Source organism: Dendronephthya gigantea, unplaced genomic scaffold, assembly GCF_004324835.1.
Source record: "Dendronephthya gigantea isolate DGI-Jeju-01 unplaced genomic scaffold, DenGig_1.0 000006F, whole genome shotgun sequence".
Lineage (NCBI taxonomy): Eukaryota > Metazoa > Cnidaria > Anthozoa > Malacalcyonacea > Nephtheidae > Dendronephthya > Dendronephthya gigantea.
This window is the reverse complement of record NW_021163016.1, coordinates 3,281,584-3,300,276: the sequence shown is the minus strand read 5'-3', so window position 1 is coordinate 3,300,276 and position 18,693 is coordinate 3,281,584. Positions and strand designations below refer to the sequence as shown.

Genomic DNA, 18,693 nt, shown 5'->3' with positions numbered 1-18,693 from the left:
GCACTTTAAGAGAAACTTAACAAGATGTACGGGGGCTAAAGCCCCCCCAGCCCCCCCGTCTCCGCGGTCCCTGTTGTACTAACTGCGCTGCGCATTGTTCTTGAGACTTTGATTAATGATGACGGCATTATTGAATGCTGTTTGTATGGATTCCGTGGTGATATGACGTTGTACAATGCCTCTGTAACATTCTAAGTAAACCGTCTCTGACACTCGGACACGAAAATCATACACTGTTCAAATTGAAGGAAACGGGAACTTTGGCCCCAGATCGTTAAGGTAAGTGAGAACAACAAATACTCTTGCTATTTTCATAGGCCTCAAAAACGGGCTGAGGCGAATCATATCCGGTAAGAAACTAAAATATATTTCATCATTTTGATGCATTTGTCACGTCTTTTGTAGTGGTCGTAAAAGATTCCTTATAATCCTTAATGTAGTATAAATCCTCACGGTTAGGGCAGACGTCTTCTTATCATGAATAAATTCATCTTCGAAAAAGGTAAGAAACTCTCATACTTAGAAAAGAACATAGGACATAGGATCGAACAAAACTCGATTCTACTGACGGATGTTTTGCAAACACTTTTAGCATGTATTATACGCAAAGAATTGTTCTCTCCTCCCTTGCCTTGCCATCTTACTGCAACCCTGTAGAGAATTGTGAAAGTTCGCGTTAAGCAGAAATTCGCCTCAGTGAAAATGTTAAAACTATTGCATTTGATTTTTCCCGCTGATACTTTCCGAGAAAAAGATATTCTTTACATTGGGCCAGTCCTACGAATTTACTTTTATTTCACATAAATTTATAGACGATTCAATTAGAATAATGAAAACGATTCTTCTTTTTAAAAAGCTAATCACACAGAATACAAATAAAATTAACACCGAGCTTCAACGATGTGTCGTTTCGATCCCATCAAGCTGAAAGAAACGCCAGCTTTTGATTGAAATGTTGTTTGATTTGGCCGGATGAGAAATCAGGATATTTTGTATATTTAGTGAATTGATATTGTAACAAAAACAGTATTGACTCAAAAGACAGCTGCTGATAACAGGCCCATTCGATAAACGTGATTATTTAGGCGAAGCGATCTGGAATTAACGATAAAGTTCCCACAGACACCCGGTCACAATATTCCGTCTAGTACCTGAAGATCTGTTCCTTGCCAGATTTCAGTAGCGGGTATATATTGAACTGGATGAATTTACCGATAAAGGATGTGCTCATTTTGAACTATATACGCCGACGCTGTTTTTATATAAACTACAAAACCCTTCAAAATTATCTGATTACTTAGTCCTTTTTGATATATCCGTTTAAAAAAATTGGGAAAAATTGCAAAATTAATTTACCGCACAGCGGGATAAATAAGAGAAATTTTAGGAAGAGAAAAACATCTTGAGTATATGTCTGTTCCTAACGTAGCCGTGTGTGGGAAGCAATATAATCGGCCAGATCAGCTGCTGTTATTTGAATGTACACGGTGTATAGCTTACCCCTTAGGAGGGGAGGGGGGCTTGGTAGGGTGTCGAGTTGAGAAACCCAAACCCAACAACAGTTATCGCATTCAGCCTGGCCCCTAACGAAAACGAACTACCAAATCTAGTTTCTTCAAACGGATGCAAATTACTTTGTCTTAATTTGTTTCTATAACAGCGAACTATTGCTGCCGATAACACTATAGAGTATAGTGGGATATTAATTGAGCAGCAAAAATTTCAATTAGTCCATGCAAAAATATAGTTTTTTTATATATTACGTATGATAATATTGTGTCTCATTTCGGCTTTAAATCTTTGCAACATCTTACAGTGCCTGAACAAATTAATTATATATAACCTGTCACATCAGTAAGATTATATATATTATATATGGTTCAGTTCGGTCATACTCATTGGAAAAACGCAACGACAGCGCACTAGGACACTGCTGGATATTCTAAACAGTTCGTAAAACTTTCCGCGGATCGTTGTAGCTTAAGGTGAGGAAAGGAATTCATAAATGAATCCTTCATATAGTATATTCGTTTCGTTAGCAAAATAAAACTTGCCGTTCTTGTGTCATTTTGCATGGAAGGTGAGAAAAAATCACTGTCACCTTTTATCAACAACTGGGTGAAATAATCGAAGATCTTTTTTATCAAACTCTCGAGTTATAGATAGGCAAAAAACTCACTCAAATATTGGATAACTGTTTTCGATTTCAATTCGACATATTATTTACTTCATTATATGATAAATAGTCGCCGTTTGCCCTTTTTTTTGAGAAATTATTCGCAAGCTGAGTTATTAATTATTTCAAACAACAAACATCGTGATGCCTGCTGCGCACTTGATGAACATGTGTAAGTTCATGATATTAAATAAGTGAATTAAATTTGAGGCTTGTATTGGCAGATGGATCTCAAGCGCCTTCGCTTCAGGGTAAACAAGACTTTCTTGTTGAATTAAAAATGATTTAAAACGTCAGTTAGATTTTTCGTGCGGTTTTTAACTGTTCGACACTTTGAAATCACAGACGCGTAAAAATGCGCAGACAAAATGACGTAGCTTCCTTGATTAGACTATTTTTCGGATCATTGCATTTTATCTTGTGACTTATCTGATATTGCACCTATCTGCTACACGTTATATACTCGTTGCGGTTGCCGGGGAAATTGTGTCATCTCACTGAAAAATAGCTTCCTAGGACGTAACTGTCTTCATCTGTTGCCTCAAGGCGTTTATAAACTTCTCCAGTTGCAGGCCAACGCTGTTCTAAACAGGACGTGAAAACCAACACGGAAGGAATTGAGATTGTATTTGGTGCAAATATGAATGGGTAAGTCTTCAATACCATATTATATTCTCTTAAATCTTGGCTATGTCCCAGGCAGCAAGTGTAGAACTTAAGGGGGTCGCGACACTAGGCACTATAGCTATGTTATGTATGCCCGAATATGCAGCAGTGAAATTTGGAATCCAAATTATTTGGACGAAATTACGTATAATCATGTCTTTATTCCCACACGAAACAACACGACAATATTGAATATTGATGCCAGCGTAATTTTAGCACAACAGCCACAACTGTTCATTTCTCTGTGTCAGAAACACGACAGAACATCGGCGGTGAAAATCTTGGTGGGTCTTTGCGCTTAATATAAAACGAGGATTAGATATTTGAATGGTTCGATAAGACTGGAATGGTCGAGAAGATAGCAATTATAGGAATATGCAAAATATTATTGTGATCGAGAATAATCACGGCTGTTGCAGTCTTGCATCTTACTATAAATAATCGCGCAAGGTTTTAGCGCATGTGAATAAAAAACTGAATACTCTCTGAGTCTCTCTCTGAAGTCCTTTTAATTTGTTGTATATTTCTGTGGTCTTTGACTTCATCTGCGCATGTGGAACTCTTTAGCATCAAGCCGATCTATCGTCAATATGCGCACAGATGTTATATATACCTTAGCTTGCTGTCTCTCGAAAGCTATGAATATGTCTATATGGACACTGATACCTTTTGGATGAAGTGAAAAACTGTTTTACATAGTAACAAAAATGTTTGAATATAGCTACGCTAAGGCAATTCCGCATAAATCGTTTCACTTTTATTTCTCTTTCGCCTAGGAACCACAGTGGTTTCGGTAGGTTGTGAGGCGAGCTGGCCCGCCCCCTGATATCCAGCCAGCTCCAGGTTTACAAAACGCCTCCATATTGGTTCAAACCTATACCTTTGTATAAAATTCGTATTTCAAATTCCTCGTTATAAGTCCTATTATTCATGATAATGTTTTTAAAATGCTCATCAAAACAATGTCTATCCCGCGCTTTGTTTGTTGCGATTCGTTTGCGGTTTTTCTTCTGGTTTTGCGGTGTCTTTAATCCTCACGCCTACGAGTAACAAATTGACAACCTCTTCATATGACAAAGTGCATTCGCGTCACAGTCGTTCTGGATATACGACTTAGAATATAAAAGGTGCTTTTTAATTCAACCATCTTGCTATCTAGGGCTACCACGAAAGCACTTCTGTTATTGGCGTTGCAATATAAGAATTGTATGCAATACAACTCCGGCCGAAAGTATAAATGAAAATGGCTTGGTTTACGTGACACGCGCATGGATCAATAAGAGATGATCCTTACTTGACCTCTGGGAAGAACAGTTTAGAACTGATAGAACTATCCAGTATTAATAAAGTTAGTTTAATTTAGGTTTCCTCCTGTAGTAACACTGGATCAATAAGAATTGATCCTTACTGGAACTCTAGGAAGAACAGTTTAGAACTGATAGAAGTATCTAGTCAGTTTAATAAGATTGGTTTAGTTTAAAAGGATAATCGGAATAACCTCTTAAATATCACAACTTTATACAATCGACTCCAGGAAGTCCATCACCTAGGTTTGCAGGTGTTAAGGCCGACACAGACCGGACGCAATGCGGCAACGCGACGCGAATTTTGAGTTTTCAGAAGCATATAAATTAAATTCTGGAAGTAAAATTTGGAAACTATGGACGCTAGAGCAGTTAAAATGTTTTATTGTAATGTAATCTACAAGAATATTATGATAGTTTAAAATTGATTTGATTTTGAAAAATTAAAAACGTTGAAAATTCGCGCCGCGTTGCCAATTCGCGTCCGGTCTGTGTCGGCCTTTAGACTCAAAACACTGTTAAATTCTTATACAAGCGACAAAAAGTTGACATCATGCAGAGTAGCTTGAAAATTGAATAATTCAAATGTAATTTAAATTAAATAATTTAGCAAATTCTCACAAAAACCACTATTGCAGAATGACAGAAGTATCCGCAAAAAAATTTTGGAACAATATGATTATTTTAAGAATTCATGCCCCAAATCTGGGCTAAGTTCCCACTGGTTTTTAGACTTCACGCAGACGGAAAAAATGAACGTTGTTTACACACGACAGCTGTCAAGTCAGTGAAGTCACGGTTCTTATTATTCATTACGGCGAGATAAGGTCTTGGGTTTTTTTTACTTCAAAGCAGACCTCAAAATGCAGGGCAACAGACTTTGGAGAGAACTATAAAGATTATTAGATTATCGAGTCGTCTCTTGCATTAGTGTCGAATGGATTAAGCCAGCGGTATTGTTTATATTTTAACTTCGAAATGTAGGAGAGAAATTAGTTTACATTTTTTCGAAAGAATAATATTAGTTCAAGTTAAGACTCCGAAGAATAAACAGCAAGGGAAACTATTCAATAATGAAGTTGAATCTTTCTTAGTACCGATAATTCAGTCGAACGTCTTTTTTTAACTTAATTCTCTTTAAATTGCTGCTTTATCAGTTAATTTGCAAACACATGAGCTGCAAGCTGATGTAAAGTGTTGTGACTGTGAGGTTCTGCGATAAGAAACGCTTGTGATGTCTTCCGACAGAAGAGTTTAAGGCCTTCAGAGATAGCAACAGACTGAAAGCATTCCTCTGTCTCCTCGGAATAGATGAAAAAGTTGGCCTCCATTTATTGGTTTTACTGAAAGTAATATTCAAAGTCGCGAATGTAAAAGTGAGCTGCAATAATGCTAACAAGCAAACTTGGGTAACTATAAACTTATGTTACTTTTTCTTTGCTGTTGTATTTCGACACCCTCACGGTACTTGTCAATACTTGACTACTCAAGGTTTCCCGCCTAATTCACTGATACTTGCTACCGTCTCGGGCGAAACAAAAGCAGCGTCACGGATGTCTGCAATCAAGTTTGAACTAGTCCGCGCAGAATCGTAAATCCAATTTGCTTGACAAACAAGTTTAGATTTTTAGCTTCTTGTTCATGTAGCGAACCTGTCGTTTCTCGGACCGGAAACGCGCGAGGAGAGTGGCCACCGCCATATTCTTGTATATTTTACTTCGAAAGTGTAAATGAAAATTGCTTATTGAAATTTAGATTTCTGGCCTTACTGGAGTACGAACGAAGTACACTTTAGGTTTCTTCCTGTAGTAACAATGGATCAATGAGAGATGATTCTTACTGGACCTCTAGGAAGAACAGTTTAGAACTGATAGAGCTATCCAGTATAAATAAAGTTAGTTTAGTTTAGGTTTCTTCCTGTAGTAACAATGGATCAATGAGAGATGATCCTTACTGGACCTCTAGGAAGAACAGTTTAGAACTATTAGAGCTATCCAGTATAAATAAAGTTAATTTAGTTTAGGTTTCCTCCTGTAGTAACACTGGATCAATAAGAGATGATCCTTACTGGACCTCTAGGAAGAAAAGTTTAGAACTGATAGAGCCACCCTGTAAAAACTATCAAATTTTTGACGTTAAATTAAATTATTTAGAAATCTGTCGACGGATCTGAACAACACAAACGGAGAAAATTTCTCTGAAAGTGAAGGCATTCCCATGGCTCCTTTTGTGACTGTGCTATGTTTCATCAGCGTCGCCTCGGTGTTGGGAAACAGCTTGGTGTGTCTAGCGATGTACCAACAACCTCGTCTTCGCACCGTGATGCATTACTCCATGCTAAGTTTAGGTAATTCATCTTAAGTCAATTAATAAGAGACACGTGAAAATATTAGCGAGAAAACGTCGATCGGTGGAATCAGATAGAACCGATGTAAAACCGCTGAGTTTGAAAAACTGGACATTCCTCTTGCTGTCCATGACTCAATTTTTTTTTCTCTCTCATATTGTCTAGCAATTGCAGACCTTCTCTGTGGCGCCATCGCGATGCCCGCTTACATTGCCAAGAAGTTTGTTGACGGCGAGAGAGGAGAAGGGGTCGTTTGTGACATATTTCGCTTCACGTACTTTTTCACCGAATACGCGTCAGTATCCAGTTTAGTTATGGTCAGCCTGGAGCGAATGTTTGCTCTGAAATACCCTTTTAAATGCGTCGATCCAAAGTTCGGATATAAAGTCATATTCTTTCTATCTTTGGCCTGGTTAGATGCTCTTATAGTGGCGCTACTACCGTTCATCCCCTGGGATCCAAACGCCGGGGGACCTTGTTCGTACAAGCCTACCAAATGGTGGAGTCTGTTGGTGATTCATAAAAACGTTGTTATTCCGCTCCTGATTGTCGTCATTTGTTACTCATACATCTATAACATTGCCATGTCACATGTCGAGACGATACGAAAGGAAAATCGGCCAGGGGAAAACATGAAATGCAGGTTGCAACAGTGGAAACAGCGGAGAAAGGCGACGACAACATTGTTAATTGTCGTTGGTATTTTTATGGTGTGTTGGCTTCCCTCGACCATTTACTACTATGTTCAAAACATCTGTGAACACTGTTTCGATTCCTTTGTTGGCGAACAGAAGGCCATTTTTAACGCCATTGTTAAGATTTTGACTTTTGCAAATTCAATGACGAATCCGATCATCTATTGGTACCGTAGCAAGGAGTTTAAACGCGCATTTCAGAGAATGTTCTTGGGTCAGCTTTGCCATTCGTTAGCCTCGCAGCGAAGCTCCAGAGTTCATTCACAAACTGATTTGACCAATCAGGGAACGTTTTGTAAAACTGAAAAAGAAAACTAATTGTCTTTCCCCCTTATGCAAAAAGATGTAAAACTCAAGATGGGATTAGTCCGTGTTCAAACCAAAATAATGGAGTTTAGGCGATTGGGCCAGTAAAAATCAGTTTGGGATTTTCAAAGGACAGACTTGTCAAAAATTTGGCCTAAATGGCTTCCTAATCTCGACTGTTGTAAATAAGTTAGTTAAAAATTCAGAACCCTCAAAACGCGAGAGTTAGATTGACATCTAAAATGACTAAAATAGAAATGAAAATAGAATAGTGGTTGTTTTTTTTTATTAGTACTTTGTCTTATGTGGTCTTATGTTTTGACTGTGGTGGTCTGGTTTGGGTCATAGAAAAAACAAGGTTACATGAAGTATACCACACGAAATTCAATATGGCGGACGAAAGATAGTTCAATTTTTTATATTTTCATGTTTTTTGCACTCGCTGCTTTGCGAAATGTCATCCGATGCGCATTTCTGACAAATATGGAGTGTTATCTACTTTGCAGTAATAAAACTCACGGTCGTATCTTCCTGCCTGACAAGAAATCTGTGACGGTTGGTCGGACGCCAACGACTGAAATTCGAGATAAAAAATTATCCAGAAAGCAAGGTACACCATCTGACGTTATTAGACTAAATATTACCAAATATTTTGCACACTATCGTTATTGAGACTTTCGATACTTCATGTTTAGTTGAATTGACTGCGGATTATGGACAGCGAACTGTTCTAGTTAAACAAGTAAGTTGACACCAACATGAAGTACCGTGAATGTCCTCCCAGCAAAATAGCTTTTAGTCTTTAGAGACATGTACGCTTACGTTTAGCCGTCATTACTACTTCTATAACAGGATCCATCAGTCTGACCTTATATTAGTTGTTGAATATTCGTTGTATAATTTTTGTAGTTTGGTAAAAACCCGAGCACTGTCAGAGGCAAATCATTGGCGAGGGATGAAACGAATACACTAAGTCCTGGAGAAAAATTATGCCTTTTGGGTTTAAAATATGAACATTTCATTCGTTTTACAACACAAGCTGGAAGCGACGCCGGCGACGATTTTCACAGTCGAAAGAAATCAAACCAGAAACGTAGGATAGAAACTGACGATTCAGACCAAAGCAGTTTACAGCCGTCTAAGAGGTTGAAAACTGCTGGGAATGAGCTTGACGTTGAGATAGGTAGGAATGAGAATGATATTGATGATCTCAGGGCAGAGTTTGGCGAAAAACTGATAAAAGAGATCAGTTCTCATGATGAAGAAATTGGTAAAAATGTAGAAACGACGAAGTCTTTTGACAAAGACTCAGTTGAGTGTCAACCATTAGGTTGTTCTCAGTGGGACGAAACTGCGTCTGGGACACTTCTCATACACAGAAGTGCTGGACTTGTCCCAAAAGAGAAGGTAACGTATTTGTGACATATTTAGGTCCATCATGCAATCTTTACCAAGTGATATTTTAAGTACATCGGTCTAGAATTTTTTTAATACTGGCAACCACGAAATTCAATGAAAGTGTCTTTTTAACATATACTTACAACTTCGATCGACTTCGATGTCAACGTTAGTTATCGAGGCTCGAATGACTCAATTTTGTACACGTGATTCAGGTGGCAAGTTTTGATCTCGATGGGACAATCATTACCACCCAGTCTGGCCGCGTGTTTCCTACAGGACCAGAGGACTGGAGGTAAGTTGAACTGCGTCGCCTAGCACAACCAGGACGAGGGATGTCCGTCTTTCTCTAGTGAAATGCGTAGCCAACGCTTTCTCGTCATTTTTCTGCTTTCCTCTTTCTACAGGATAAAATACCCGCAGATTCCTTCAAAAATACAGTTATTACATAAAGACGGTTTTAAGGTGGGATACTTTGTAAGAATTCCTGCAAACCTTTGTCCGTGATTCTAGTGTCTAACACACAATTCGCTCTCTGTTGCAATCTAGATTGTCATCTTTACAAATCAGGTATCAGATCCAACTGGTTAATGCGAAAAGAAAGTGCAATGAACCTCATGCATGTGTCTCGTTTAAATAAATAAACTGTTTCTTTACTTAAATTTTACATAGGGCCCAATAAGTAAAGGAAGACTAAAAAAAGAGGATTTTCGAAGGAAAATCGAGAAAATTTTGTTGAAACTACAAGTCCCTGTACAGGTAGTTTCTTCAGATACGGTGGTTCGATCTCAAAGCTTGACAGGGAACTTAAAATGCTTATCTTGGCAGGTTTTTGCTGCAACTAGTAAAGATATTTATCGTAAGCCTATGACGGGAATGTGGCGATATTTAGTCGAAAAGGTATACACCTGGTGAACGACGTCTGAAGATGGTTTTCTCTGTCAGAGTAGCATTCCTGTAAAGTCTACTTTATGTTTAGGAAAATCATGGTTTCCCCGTGGATCTTTCCTTGTCGTTTTACGTCGGAGGTTGGTATGAATTGATATAAATACCCGAGTTCCACAGACCACCGTGTTCCTTACTGGATCTCTGCCAAAAACCGTTCAGAATTTGCAGAATAATTCAGATCGCTTTAGCGTACATGCTTGTGTCTTCTATAGATGGCGCTGGCAGACCTGTAAACTGGGCCCCAAAGACGAAAAAAGATTTTGCTTGTAGCGATAGAACTGTAAGATAGCTCTGCCAATGTTGTGTGAAAATTCTTGCATTATAACAACCTGACATTTCATCACCGATTACTGTTTTCAAGTTTGCAAAGAACGTCGGTATCCCATTCCATACTCCTGAAGAGTTTTTCCTCAACAAGAAACCAGCACCTTTCAGCTGGCCCGAGTTCAACCCGGTATTAAAACACTTTGATTTATCATTGTGCAACAGTGAACAGGTGTTCCTTGAATATATAAAGCTATAACTATTGTATTTAATTGGATTCACATTTGTTAGATGGCTATAGAAGAAAATTTACCTCTATTCAGTCCGACAACAGCGAAACTTATCGCGGACGAGCCAGAGGTATGTACAGTTGGTAAAATTTTAAGGCAAAAATCAAATCTTGTTTGCACAAGTGGAAAACGCATGTTATAACGAGTCTCTATGCGAAATATTTTAGGTCATAATCATGGTTGGCTACCCGGCATGTAAGTCGAGAAAAATCCGAATGTTTGCATGAGGTAGTTTCTCTTGCCCGAAACGAGTTCAAAAATTGTTTGACTTTCTTTCAGCTGGAAAGACGACTTTTGTAAAGAAGCATATTCTACCCCATGGCTACATTCACGTGAACAGAGTAAGTCACGTGGATATCATGTTTGGCGCGCCGTGCTAAGTACGAGTGATAAGACTGTATAAAATTGTAATTTCACCTGTGTTATTTTTCTTCTGAAAAAAACTTTTAGGACACCGTTGGAAGCTGGCAAAAATGTGTAGCGATGTGTGACGCAGAGCTGACGAGAAAGAAGAGCGTTGTTGTTGACAATACCAGTCCAGATAAAGAATCCAGACAAAGGTCAGTGGCTTGGGTCGGTGTGGAAAGTCACGGTGTACTCAGTCCCCTAGAGCCGCGCTTAGCAAAACGCACATTGCTTTTATTACTTTTGATTGTAGATATATTCAGGTTGCAAGGAAACACAAGGTGCCAGTGAGATGTTTTCTTCTCAATGTTTCGTACGATCATGCGCAACACAACAACCGGGTAAGTATTCTCGGGTATTCTGCCCCTCACGATGGCGAATAGAGATCAGTTGGCTACCATCTGCCGTTTTTAAACAAATGGGTGATAAATACTGGATCACTGTGTGAAGATTGTCTGCGTTTGTTGTAGATAAGAGAGATGACAAACAACGATAAAAATTACAAATCCGTGGGAACTATGGTGTATAATACATACAGGTTCGTCCTGTTGCCATTTATAGTTCAAGTTTTTTCGACACAAATACTTCAAAAATCACCCGAATAGAAGTCAATGACACATTGTCTCATCCCATCTTCATCTTCAGGTCATCTTACCAAGAACCGAGTGTTTCTGAAGGATTCAAAGAAATCTTGAAGATCAATTTTCTTCCACACTTCGATACAATTTCGATGAAGGAAATGTATATGCAGTACACAGAATAAACATTGACAAAAATGAATATTGTAAAAACTTCAAGAGAAAGAGACAAGTTTAGCGCAATAAACTCTCATTTCAAAAATTACCTGTCGCCTCGTAAAACACATAGATAGGCAACTTATGTAACAAATTTCAAAATATATTTAAGGTTATACCTCACGCGTTTCTCCAGATATATCTCTATACTTTAATACATTACATGGTGTACATTTTATAATACAAATGAGGTCCTGTTTTTTGTGAAGCGAGCTGAGCTTTCATATATAAACAGGGCTTTACTCTACGCACACAAAAATGAACCAAGCTTACCGTCTAATTTTTACGCTTTCAAAAATTCGGAATGAAAAATTGTATTTAATTCCAATTGGATGTCTTAATATATTTCGATAAGCTTGTGAGAAGACGGTAGACGCATGTCATATAAAGAACTTTGACAGTCGGTGGAAACAAAATGAAAGTGAAAAATCAGTTTAAAAGAGGACCTGACTGCTTAATGGAAAAACCAAACAATTTAGGCCGCTTCATCGTGAAGACAAAATAAAGACCAAAGAACGAGGTTTCATTTCAACTGATAATAGCACCGGAGAGTTATCAAATATGTGGGCTTTTACACATTCTTACCTTTTATTAAATATCGAGGGGCAAATACTCTGTCTATGGTTGGGCAATAGCTCCAGGTGCTTGCGGTACAAGCGACGTAAAAAATGTCACGAAAAAATTATACCAGACAAAAAAATATCCAGGATGTGTCTCATTATTGTTGTTCGTGTTGTCTGTTTCATCCTCAGTCTGGGATTCTGAGAATTCACTCTCACTGTCCTGTTCTATCACCTCACCTTCCTCTGTACCCTGTTCTTCCCCCTGCTCCTGTCTTTCAGCAGCGTTATTATTAGCTTGATTGATTTGCACCTCTGGAAAATCAAAATTAACTGTTCAGCTCAGGCAGTTAATTTTTTATAAATGTTGTACTGTTTAGAATTTATTTTTCTTTAACTGTTTTCCATTTTTGCCTGGATTTCAATTCAGTCTACATACTCTGTGTAAATATGGTGTAAATATGGTGTAAATATGGTGTAAATGAGCTTGAGGTTACTCTACCTTGTTGTCTGTTTATTGGAGCTCTGTTTAAATTTAACACACCAGATTGGACCAGCCAAACAATGAATACAACAAGTCCCATAATTATCAACCTCTCCGCAGATGAATAAAACCAGAAGATGCTCATCAGCATAGAAATACGGACGGCCATGTAGACATAGTCCAACCAATCACGCTGTCCATTTTCCTCTTCATCTTCGCCCTGCATCATTCCACCACCTGCGTTCGCATTCATGACCATGTTTTGATTCTGTGCGGGGTTTTCTCGCCTCTCTTGCGCTGGGGGAACTTGGGCTGCGGGGGGAGCAGCATCAACAGGCTGATTTACTTGCTGCACTGGAGCAGGTATGTTTTCCTGCTGAGGTGGTCTGCACAAAACAATATCAAAATTTTTTCATCAAAAAATGAATAACTCCAGATGTTTCAATAATTGATTGTAAATCTTCATGCATCAGACATTTATGTAATGATTTGCAAATTATCTACACTTTCCTACAAGCAGTTATTCAACTTTTTAACTTACAGCAACTGTGCTGTGAGTAAAATCACCTGGCACTAGACATTCAAATGCTAAAGTAGGCAACATCTGGGTGCATTTAAACCTAATGAGATAAGCTTCAAGGCAAGACTGAATCCAATGAAATCACAGATGAAGACTAGTATAGTCTAGCCATGATGATATTGCCAACTATAGCAATACAGTATGTATATATATACTTACATATTTGGGTGCACTACAGGTAACCTATGCATATTTCTTTGCATTGCCATTTGTTGCATCCAATGCATGTGTGCCATATGTTGGGCAGCATAATGTAAACTATGTGTACCAAAATACTGAGCATTTGGATACATATGAGGATGAGTTGGTGGGAACATTTGGTGACCTTGTGGGAACACATGGTAACCTTGTGGAAACATATAGTGGCCTGCCACGTTTGCTTCTACGTTTGCTTGTGGAAAGTGAGGTAGGTGTCCACTAGAAACACACGAAAAATGTACTTTGAATATCAACTGCAAGAAGAAAGCTTTCCTTTTCATCAAATCAAATATTGTTTACACACTTACAAATGATGTAAGTTGTGAAATGGATGCTGGGCAAATGGATGATTCCGTCGATGTCTTACGCCATCAGGTTCAGTTGAACCTTGCGTCATTGTAGTTGTCGATGGTGTTGAGGTGACTTGGGGGCTGGAACTTGTCGGCATATTTGAGGCTGAAGTTGTCTTTAAAAGAAATCATTTAATAAAGTAATGAGCAGATGAACTAATGCAATAATTTAACAGATAAAAGGGGGAACTCAATTTTAACATTTTGCAGACATTTTTCTTTAGTTACACTCCATATTAAAATAAACCTTCCCCCTGGGTGTCTCGCCCACTAGAAAAATGTAAACAAGGTGATAAAAAGCAAGGGTTCTATTGATAACCTCAGCAGGGGTCTTTTCGAAATATTTGCAAACTGGTTTATTCACTGTGAGTAAAATGTAATATAAGGTTAAATGAGAATACCGTTTTGGATGTTTTGAGATCTGATGATGATGGTGTACATACTAGATGTACAGTCTGATGGCTACCTTCACCCTGAGGAAATGAAAGTATGCATAAACACGACATAGGAAGAACATATTTCTAGTTTCAGCAGCGACGTCACGTTTGAGAAGTGCTTATGAAATTTCAAGGATCATTTTACACGTAGGCATACGTGATCATCAGGGCATAAGATATCTCGCAATTAAAAGATAAAATAGATCGCAAAATAATTTGCAATAGAAAATCCATCTGTTTTGGAGTGTGGTTTACAGAACATAGTCAACATACACAATCTCAGATTGCAAATTATATAATCACTCTGGCATTAAATCATCACGTAAACACATCTCCTATCAAAACGTTTAGACAAAACACTCTGTGAAAGGAAAATAATACTTATCATATAGGTTGGACCGATTATTGCAGCCGTAAAAATCGAGAAATCAAAACAAATGCGTTTAATATCGATTTTTTTCACACCTCTTGCAGTACATCTTTCAAAATGATGTGGTCGTGAAGCAACTTTCCAGAATATATGATTTTCTGACTGCTTCGGGCCTAAAAACAGACAGGTAAAAGGTAAAAATGAAATGACTTTGAGAAGATCTCAAAACAATCCTCCGTAAATCAATCAAGCGAAACTTTGAAAATAAAATCGATGTAAACAAAAGAGAAAATTAGGAAGGCTCTTGAACCAAATTCAAAACAATGAACAAATGTCATCCAAAACGTACCGGTTTCGTCGGGTAAACCAACGATAAATGGCTCTTTAGCTTCTCGACAGTCCAGTCCAAAAGACAGCTAACTTCGATGTCTTTTATTGTTTGATTTGGCGTTTTGACAACTAATTTTATCGACGATTCCGAAGCTAAACTTTCCATTTTGTCCTCTCGCTCGCTCACCGACCCAAGTGCGCGACGTAAATATATGACGTCATGTGATTCCCGTGGCGCAGCGCGGTTGGTTAAAGAAAATTACCCACACTACACTGCATGAACGCCGCGGAAATTGTTAATTGCTAAACTTGGCTGAGAAAAAAGATACTCAACAAAATATGTCTTGCACAAAAGATTTGAAGCATTTTTGCGACAGTGTTCTGGGAATCCAACCCAGACGCCAAACAATGGCGTCTTTAACAGACACTTTCGAATTTGTAAAATATGCAAGAAATCTTTTTTTACTTTTTACTTTTGTTTGGCCCCAGACATGGACACTGTTTTCTAAAGCCAAACGAAAAGGAGGGAAACCGGAGTGCCCGGTGAAAAACCCTCCAAGGTAACCTGAATTTCAGGTTACCTGACCGGCGGTCCGAATTTGGTATTTTCATTTAGAAATCGTCCTCAATGACATGCGGTTCAGTTTTTATCTATAATTTATTTGTATTTACCTGTCCCAGGAATTGCATATATAGCTATGCAATTCTTGAGCTTCGTCAACTGGATCCTGGTGGTGGTCTAACGTGCGCAGCGCGCAAATTATTCATTGCAAACAGCAGGCTGTTACGAATTTTAATTAAGCTGCGCTTTGTCCGACAATGGCAACAAAAATTATTTCATTTATTCAAATGCTATGTTCATGCTTTTTTTTTAAATCTGGCATTACGAAAAGAAATGTTTCGACTTGCATGCTTTTTTTCATTTGAAACCGATGTAGACAACAACACTCTTCTATTAAGACATGCATCTCATGCACCGTTTATCTTTCTTTATACGTTCTAGGGATTATGGTTGATCAAAAATGAAGGAAATAAACCTATTCGGGCTCAACATGCAACTTACTCAATATGGCTAATCAATATTCAATAATGTTCCTCACCTTTCGTATCGTATAATTACCTTCGGTAATCAGTGTACCCAAATTCACTTGGTTCTTTGCTTCATTCCAAACAGTTGCGTTCTTCTTCAACAACATCTCGACGGTTGGGCGTGTAAGAAATTAAACAACATAGTAAGTGTGTCAAAATGCAAAGGGTTTTCTTAAAATGGTTTACTTTTAAAGTAAGAAAGTACTACAGAATATTAACCTACAGTTAAACACTATACCCCCAGATATCCCCCATTATGTGAGTGTAGTTTTCATGTAATGCAATATATCTTGTAATATAGGAGTTATATTTTCCTTATTATAGAAACTTCATCAAGTTAGTTAAAATGATTAGATTTCATACGTTTATTTCCTTCATGCTTGAGATTAACCAGAAAATCGAAATCCGAAAAAATTAAGGCCAACAAGGGAAACAGAAGAGTGCTAGTGTCTAAACAGCAAACAGTCAATTTTTCTTCGTTTCAATATAATTCGAATTTAAATGTTGAAAGACTAAGGTATAATTTTTGATGCCACTGACGGACGGTCCTTCGAAGCGGTTGCATAATAACAGGCTGAACAGAGAACTTATATAATCACATAAGTACTCGCGATTACCTTCGTATTAATCTAAAATTAGGCTAATACGAATTCTATTATATTTTCTCGCTGCGTGCGCGTCGCCCATGCATTCTAGTTGCATTTTGTTAGTTTCATTTGAACGCTTTAAAGCCATCATGCATCTTCCGCAGCTGTTACGTCGTTTGGATTCACACGTATTCACACAAGTGACAAAACTAGCAACTTTTTGTATCGAAAAACGCCCTCATAAGAGCTCTGAGAAATTTCTTGTTTTCATGCAGAGTCGAAATTATTGAAATGTCACTTGATTTGTGAATACACTAGGTTAGACCACCAGGAGGAACCAATACCATGCACCATGCACCATGCACCATGCAACATGCAACATGCACCATGCATTACTCTAATCAGTATACCAGTAATATGTACCTCAACCAGCTTCTACTTGTACACCCGTCTCGTCGTTCATCATCTGATCCTGCGACGATCCTCCAACATCTGATCCTGCGACGATCCTTTATTATTAACTGATCCTGCGACGATCCTCCAACATCTAATCCTGCGACGATCCTTTATTATTAACTGATCCTGCGACGATCCTTCATCATCTGATCCTGCGACGATCCATTATCATCTGATCCTTAAAATAAATACAAAATTATGTTATCACTAATACCCAAGAGAGAAATATCACCCATGTATAACGCATTCAAAATAAGAACTGAAAACTCGATTGCACACCTCCAACATCACCCACGATACTTGTCCAAAGCCTTCGCATTGCGCACGCGAATACAAAATATCATGCACGTTTTGTACGAAATATTCATCGTTTTCTTCATGCATCTGAGAAAACTAAAACACTCGACTATTATCTCCTTCTAGAAATACAATTTCTCATGCATTTTTATGTTTTAGGCGCTCTGTGAGCGATATTTTTTTGTTCCGGACTATTGTCGTTCAAGATAGAGAAAATACAAGTGATTGGGGCCCCAGAATCACTTAGATTTACTCCGCATGCGCTTGATACGACTAGGTCATTTAACCCATGCAAAAACCGCAATCCGAAAAGTTGAAAATCAAGGAGGTAAACAGAAGAGTGTTCAGCATATCTCAGCCAAAAAAGCCAAATCCCATGCATATTTTATTCATGCATATTTTATGATTTTTATCATGCATATTTTCACCGAAATCAAATTGAGTTTTGTATTTGCGTGCATAAATGTCGCCCAAGGCAGCTCCGACATCTTTCCACTCCGACGATTCTTTTATTCTAAAAAACGAGAACCTCGGTTAAACACAAAATTCACGGGCATATAAAGCCTAGAAAGAGACTTGCTTTCCGACTTTTGTTTTGTTTCGTGGTAAAACTTGACATGGGAAGCAAAAGAATGACTACAGCAAGATAAGATACTTTTGAAGTATAACTGAAACACGCTTCGAAATTGAACTAGTACTATGCGACCACCGCGTATAAGGAAAGAAAACGCATAGTGCTTATAGACCACTATATTAAACGTCAAACGTGCACATGCATAGAACAATACCTATTATTCGCTGCCGGCAAGCGTTTGTGTTTCGCCTTCCCCCTCTTTCGCCGCTGTAGTTCGTTTTGAAATAAAATTACGAAGGAAAAACGAAGTCAAGTTAACGGCTCACTTACATTTCACATTTTGAATCGAAAGAAACAAGATATAGGAGTGTAATATAGCAGTATATAATAATATATAGCAGTGAAAACCAGCAAGAATATGCCGGCATGCACTCGCTAATGTCTTCGGGCTATTCAAATCAATATGGCGATAAATTCTAGTAATTTGCAAAGCCAAAGATCAAGCCAACAGATTCTTTCAACAAACAATGACCATATATATACCTGAGCAAGATTCTCCAACTTTTCCTTAAACTTCTCCTTGTGGTTCTTCCTTCTTCGAGAGTATCAAGTCTGACTTTCTACTCGTATTCAACCCCCTTTTATTATCTCAAAGGACATTCCAGGGGACAATGCACTTTGCTTAACAGTAAGGCCTGTTTCAAAGGTCGTTGCTTCATGAGAATGCCGAGCGCATTAACAACATTAGATAACGAGAGTGGCGTAGCCAGCCTGACGATTTTGTCCCG

At 38.2% G+C, this 18,693-nt stretch overlaps 3 protein-coding genes across 8 annotated transcripts; 2 read left to right on the top strand and 1 right to left on the bottom strand.

Annotated features, from left to right (window-relative positions):
• Positions 1-99: 99 nt before the first annotated feature.
• LOC114516513 (dopamine receptor 2-like) lies at positions 100-7,763 on the top strand. 4 transcript variants are annotated; one of them, XM_028536018.1, is made up of 5 exons: positions 100-279; positions 406-502; positions 2,743-2,824; positions 6,300-6,493; positions 6,659-7,763. In XM_028536018.1, the coding sequence occupies exons 2-5, from the start codon at positions 478-480 to the stop codon at positions 7,504-7,506; spliced, it is 1,149 nt and encodes a 382-aa protein (XP_028391819.1). In that variant the 5' UTR covers positions 100-279; positions 406-477; the 3' UTR covers positions 7,507-7,763. The 4 variants fall into 4 exon arrangements, with proteins under 4 accessions (XP_028391819.1, XP_028391821.1, XP_028391820.1 ...); XM_028536020.1 differs by lacking the exon at positions 100-279 and adding an exon at positions 5,458-5,555 and having other exon boundaries at positions 412-502; positions 857-2,824; XM_028536019.1 differs by lacking the exons at positions 100-279; positions 406-502 and adding an exon at positions 5,458-5,555 and having other exon boundaries at positions 509-2,824.
• Positions 7,764-7,878: 115 nt separating this feature from the next.
• On the top strand, positions 7,879-11,703 carry LOC114516702 (bifunctional polynucleotide phosphatase/kinase-like). 2 transcript variants are annotated; one of them, XM_028536252.1, is made up of 18 exons: positions 7,879-8,104; positions 8,190-8,236; positions 8,404-8,901; positions 9,108-9,187; positions 9,300-9,357; positions 9,442-9,462; positions 9,565-9,651; positions 9,721-9,792; positions 9,872-9,920; positions 10,053-10,120; positions 10,202-10,294; positions 10,396-10,464; positions 10,562-10,589; positions 10,674-10,735; positions 10,845-10,954; positions 11,053-11,140; positions 11,270-11,337; positions 11,445-11,703. In XM_028536252.1, the coding sequence occupies exons 1-18, from the start codon at positions 7,921-7,923 to the stop codon at positions 11,560-11,562; spliced, it is 1,800 nt and encodes a 599-aa protein (XP_028392053.1). In that variant the 5' UTR covers positions 7,879-7,920; the 3' UTR covers positions 11,563-11,703. The 2 variants fall into 2 exon arrangements, with proteins under 2 accessions (XP_028392053.1, XP_028392052.1); XM_028536251.1 differs by having other exon boundaries at positions 9,565-9,792.
• Positions 11,139-15,106, bottom strand: LOC114516704 (homocysteine-responsive endoplasmic reticulum-resident ubiquitin-like domain member 2 protein). Of its 2 annotated transcripts, XM_028536254.1 has the most exons (8): positions 14,922-15,106; positions 14,668-14,745; positions 14,167-14,238; positions 13,724-13,881; positions 13,377-13,634; positions 12,656-13,023; positions 12,179-12,468; positions 11,139-11,470 (listed from the first exon to the last, which is right to left on the bottom strand). In XM_028536254.1, exons 1-7 carry the CDS (start codon positions 15,066-15,068, stop codon positions 12,212-12,214), a joined length of 1,338 nt encoding a protein of 445 aa, XP_028392055.1. In that variant the 5' UTR covers positions 15,069-15,106; the 3' UTR covers positions 11,139-11,470; positions 12,179-12,211. The 2 variants fall into 2 exon arrangements, with proteins under 2 accessions (XP_028392055.1, XP_028392054.1); XM_028536253.1 differs by lacking the exon at positions 11,139-11,470 and having other exon boundaries at positions 12,077-12,468.
• Positions 15,107-18,693: the final 3,587 nt, after the last annotated feature.

What these genes read in the sequence shown, in the direction of transcription:
- LOC114516702 (XM_028536251.1), top strand. Translation starts at nt 7,921, where the DNA reads ATGTTTTTTGCACTCGCTGCTTTGCGAAATGTCATCCGATGCGCATTT. An exon ending in TTGTCATCTTTACAAATCAG is followed by an intron (nt 9,463 to 9,564) that starts GTATCAGATCCA and finishes AATTTTACATAG; the next exon opens with GGCCCAATAAGTAAAGGAAG. An exon ending in TTGCTTGTAGCGATAGAACT is followed by an intron (nt 10,121 to 10,201) that starts GTAAGATAGCTC and finishes ACTGTTTTCAAG; the next exon opens with TTTGCAAAGAACGTCGGTAT.
- LOC114516513 (XM_028536018.1), top strand. Translation starts at nt 478, where the DNA reads ATGAATAAATTCATCTTCGAAAAAG. An exon ending in TAAATTCATCTTCGAAAAAG is followed by an intron (nt 503 to 2,742) that starts GTAAGAAACTCT and finishes AAACTTCTCCAG; the next exon opens with TTGCAGGCCAACGCTGTTCT. An exon ending in TTACTCCATGCTAAGTTTAG is followed by an intron (nt 6,494 to 6,658) that starts GTAATTCATCTT and finishes CATATTGTCTAG; the next exon opens with CAATTGCAGACCTTCTCTGT.
- LOC114516704 (XM_028536254.1), bottom strand. Translation starts at nt 15,068, where the DNA reads ATGGAAAGTTTAGCTTCGGAATCGTCGATAAAATTAGTTGTCAAAACG. An exon ending in TGGTTTACCCGACGAAACCG is followed by an intron (nt 14,746 to 14,921) that starts GTACGTTTTGGA and finishes GTCTGTTTTTAG; the next exon opens with GCCCGAAGCAGTCAGAAAAT. An exon ending in CCTGTAGTGCACCCAAATAT is followed by an intron (nt 13,024 to 13,376) that starts GTAAGTATATAT and finishes TGTTTTGTGCAG; the next exon opens with ACCACCTCAGCAGGAAAACA.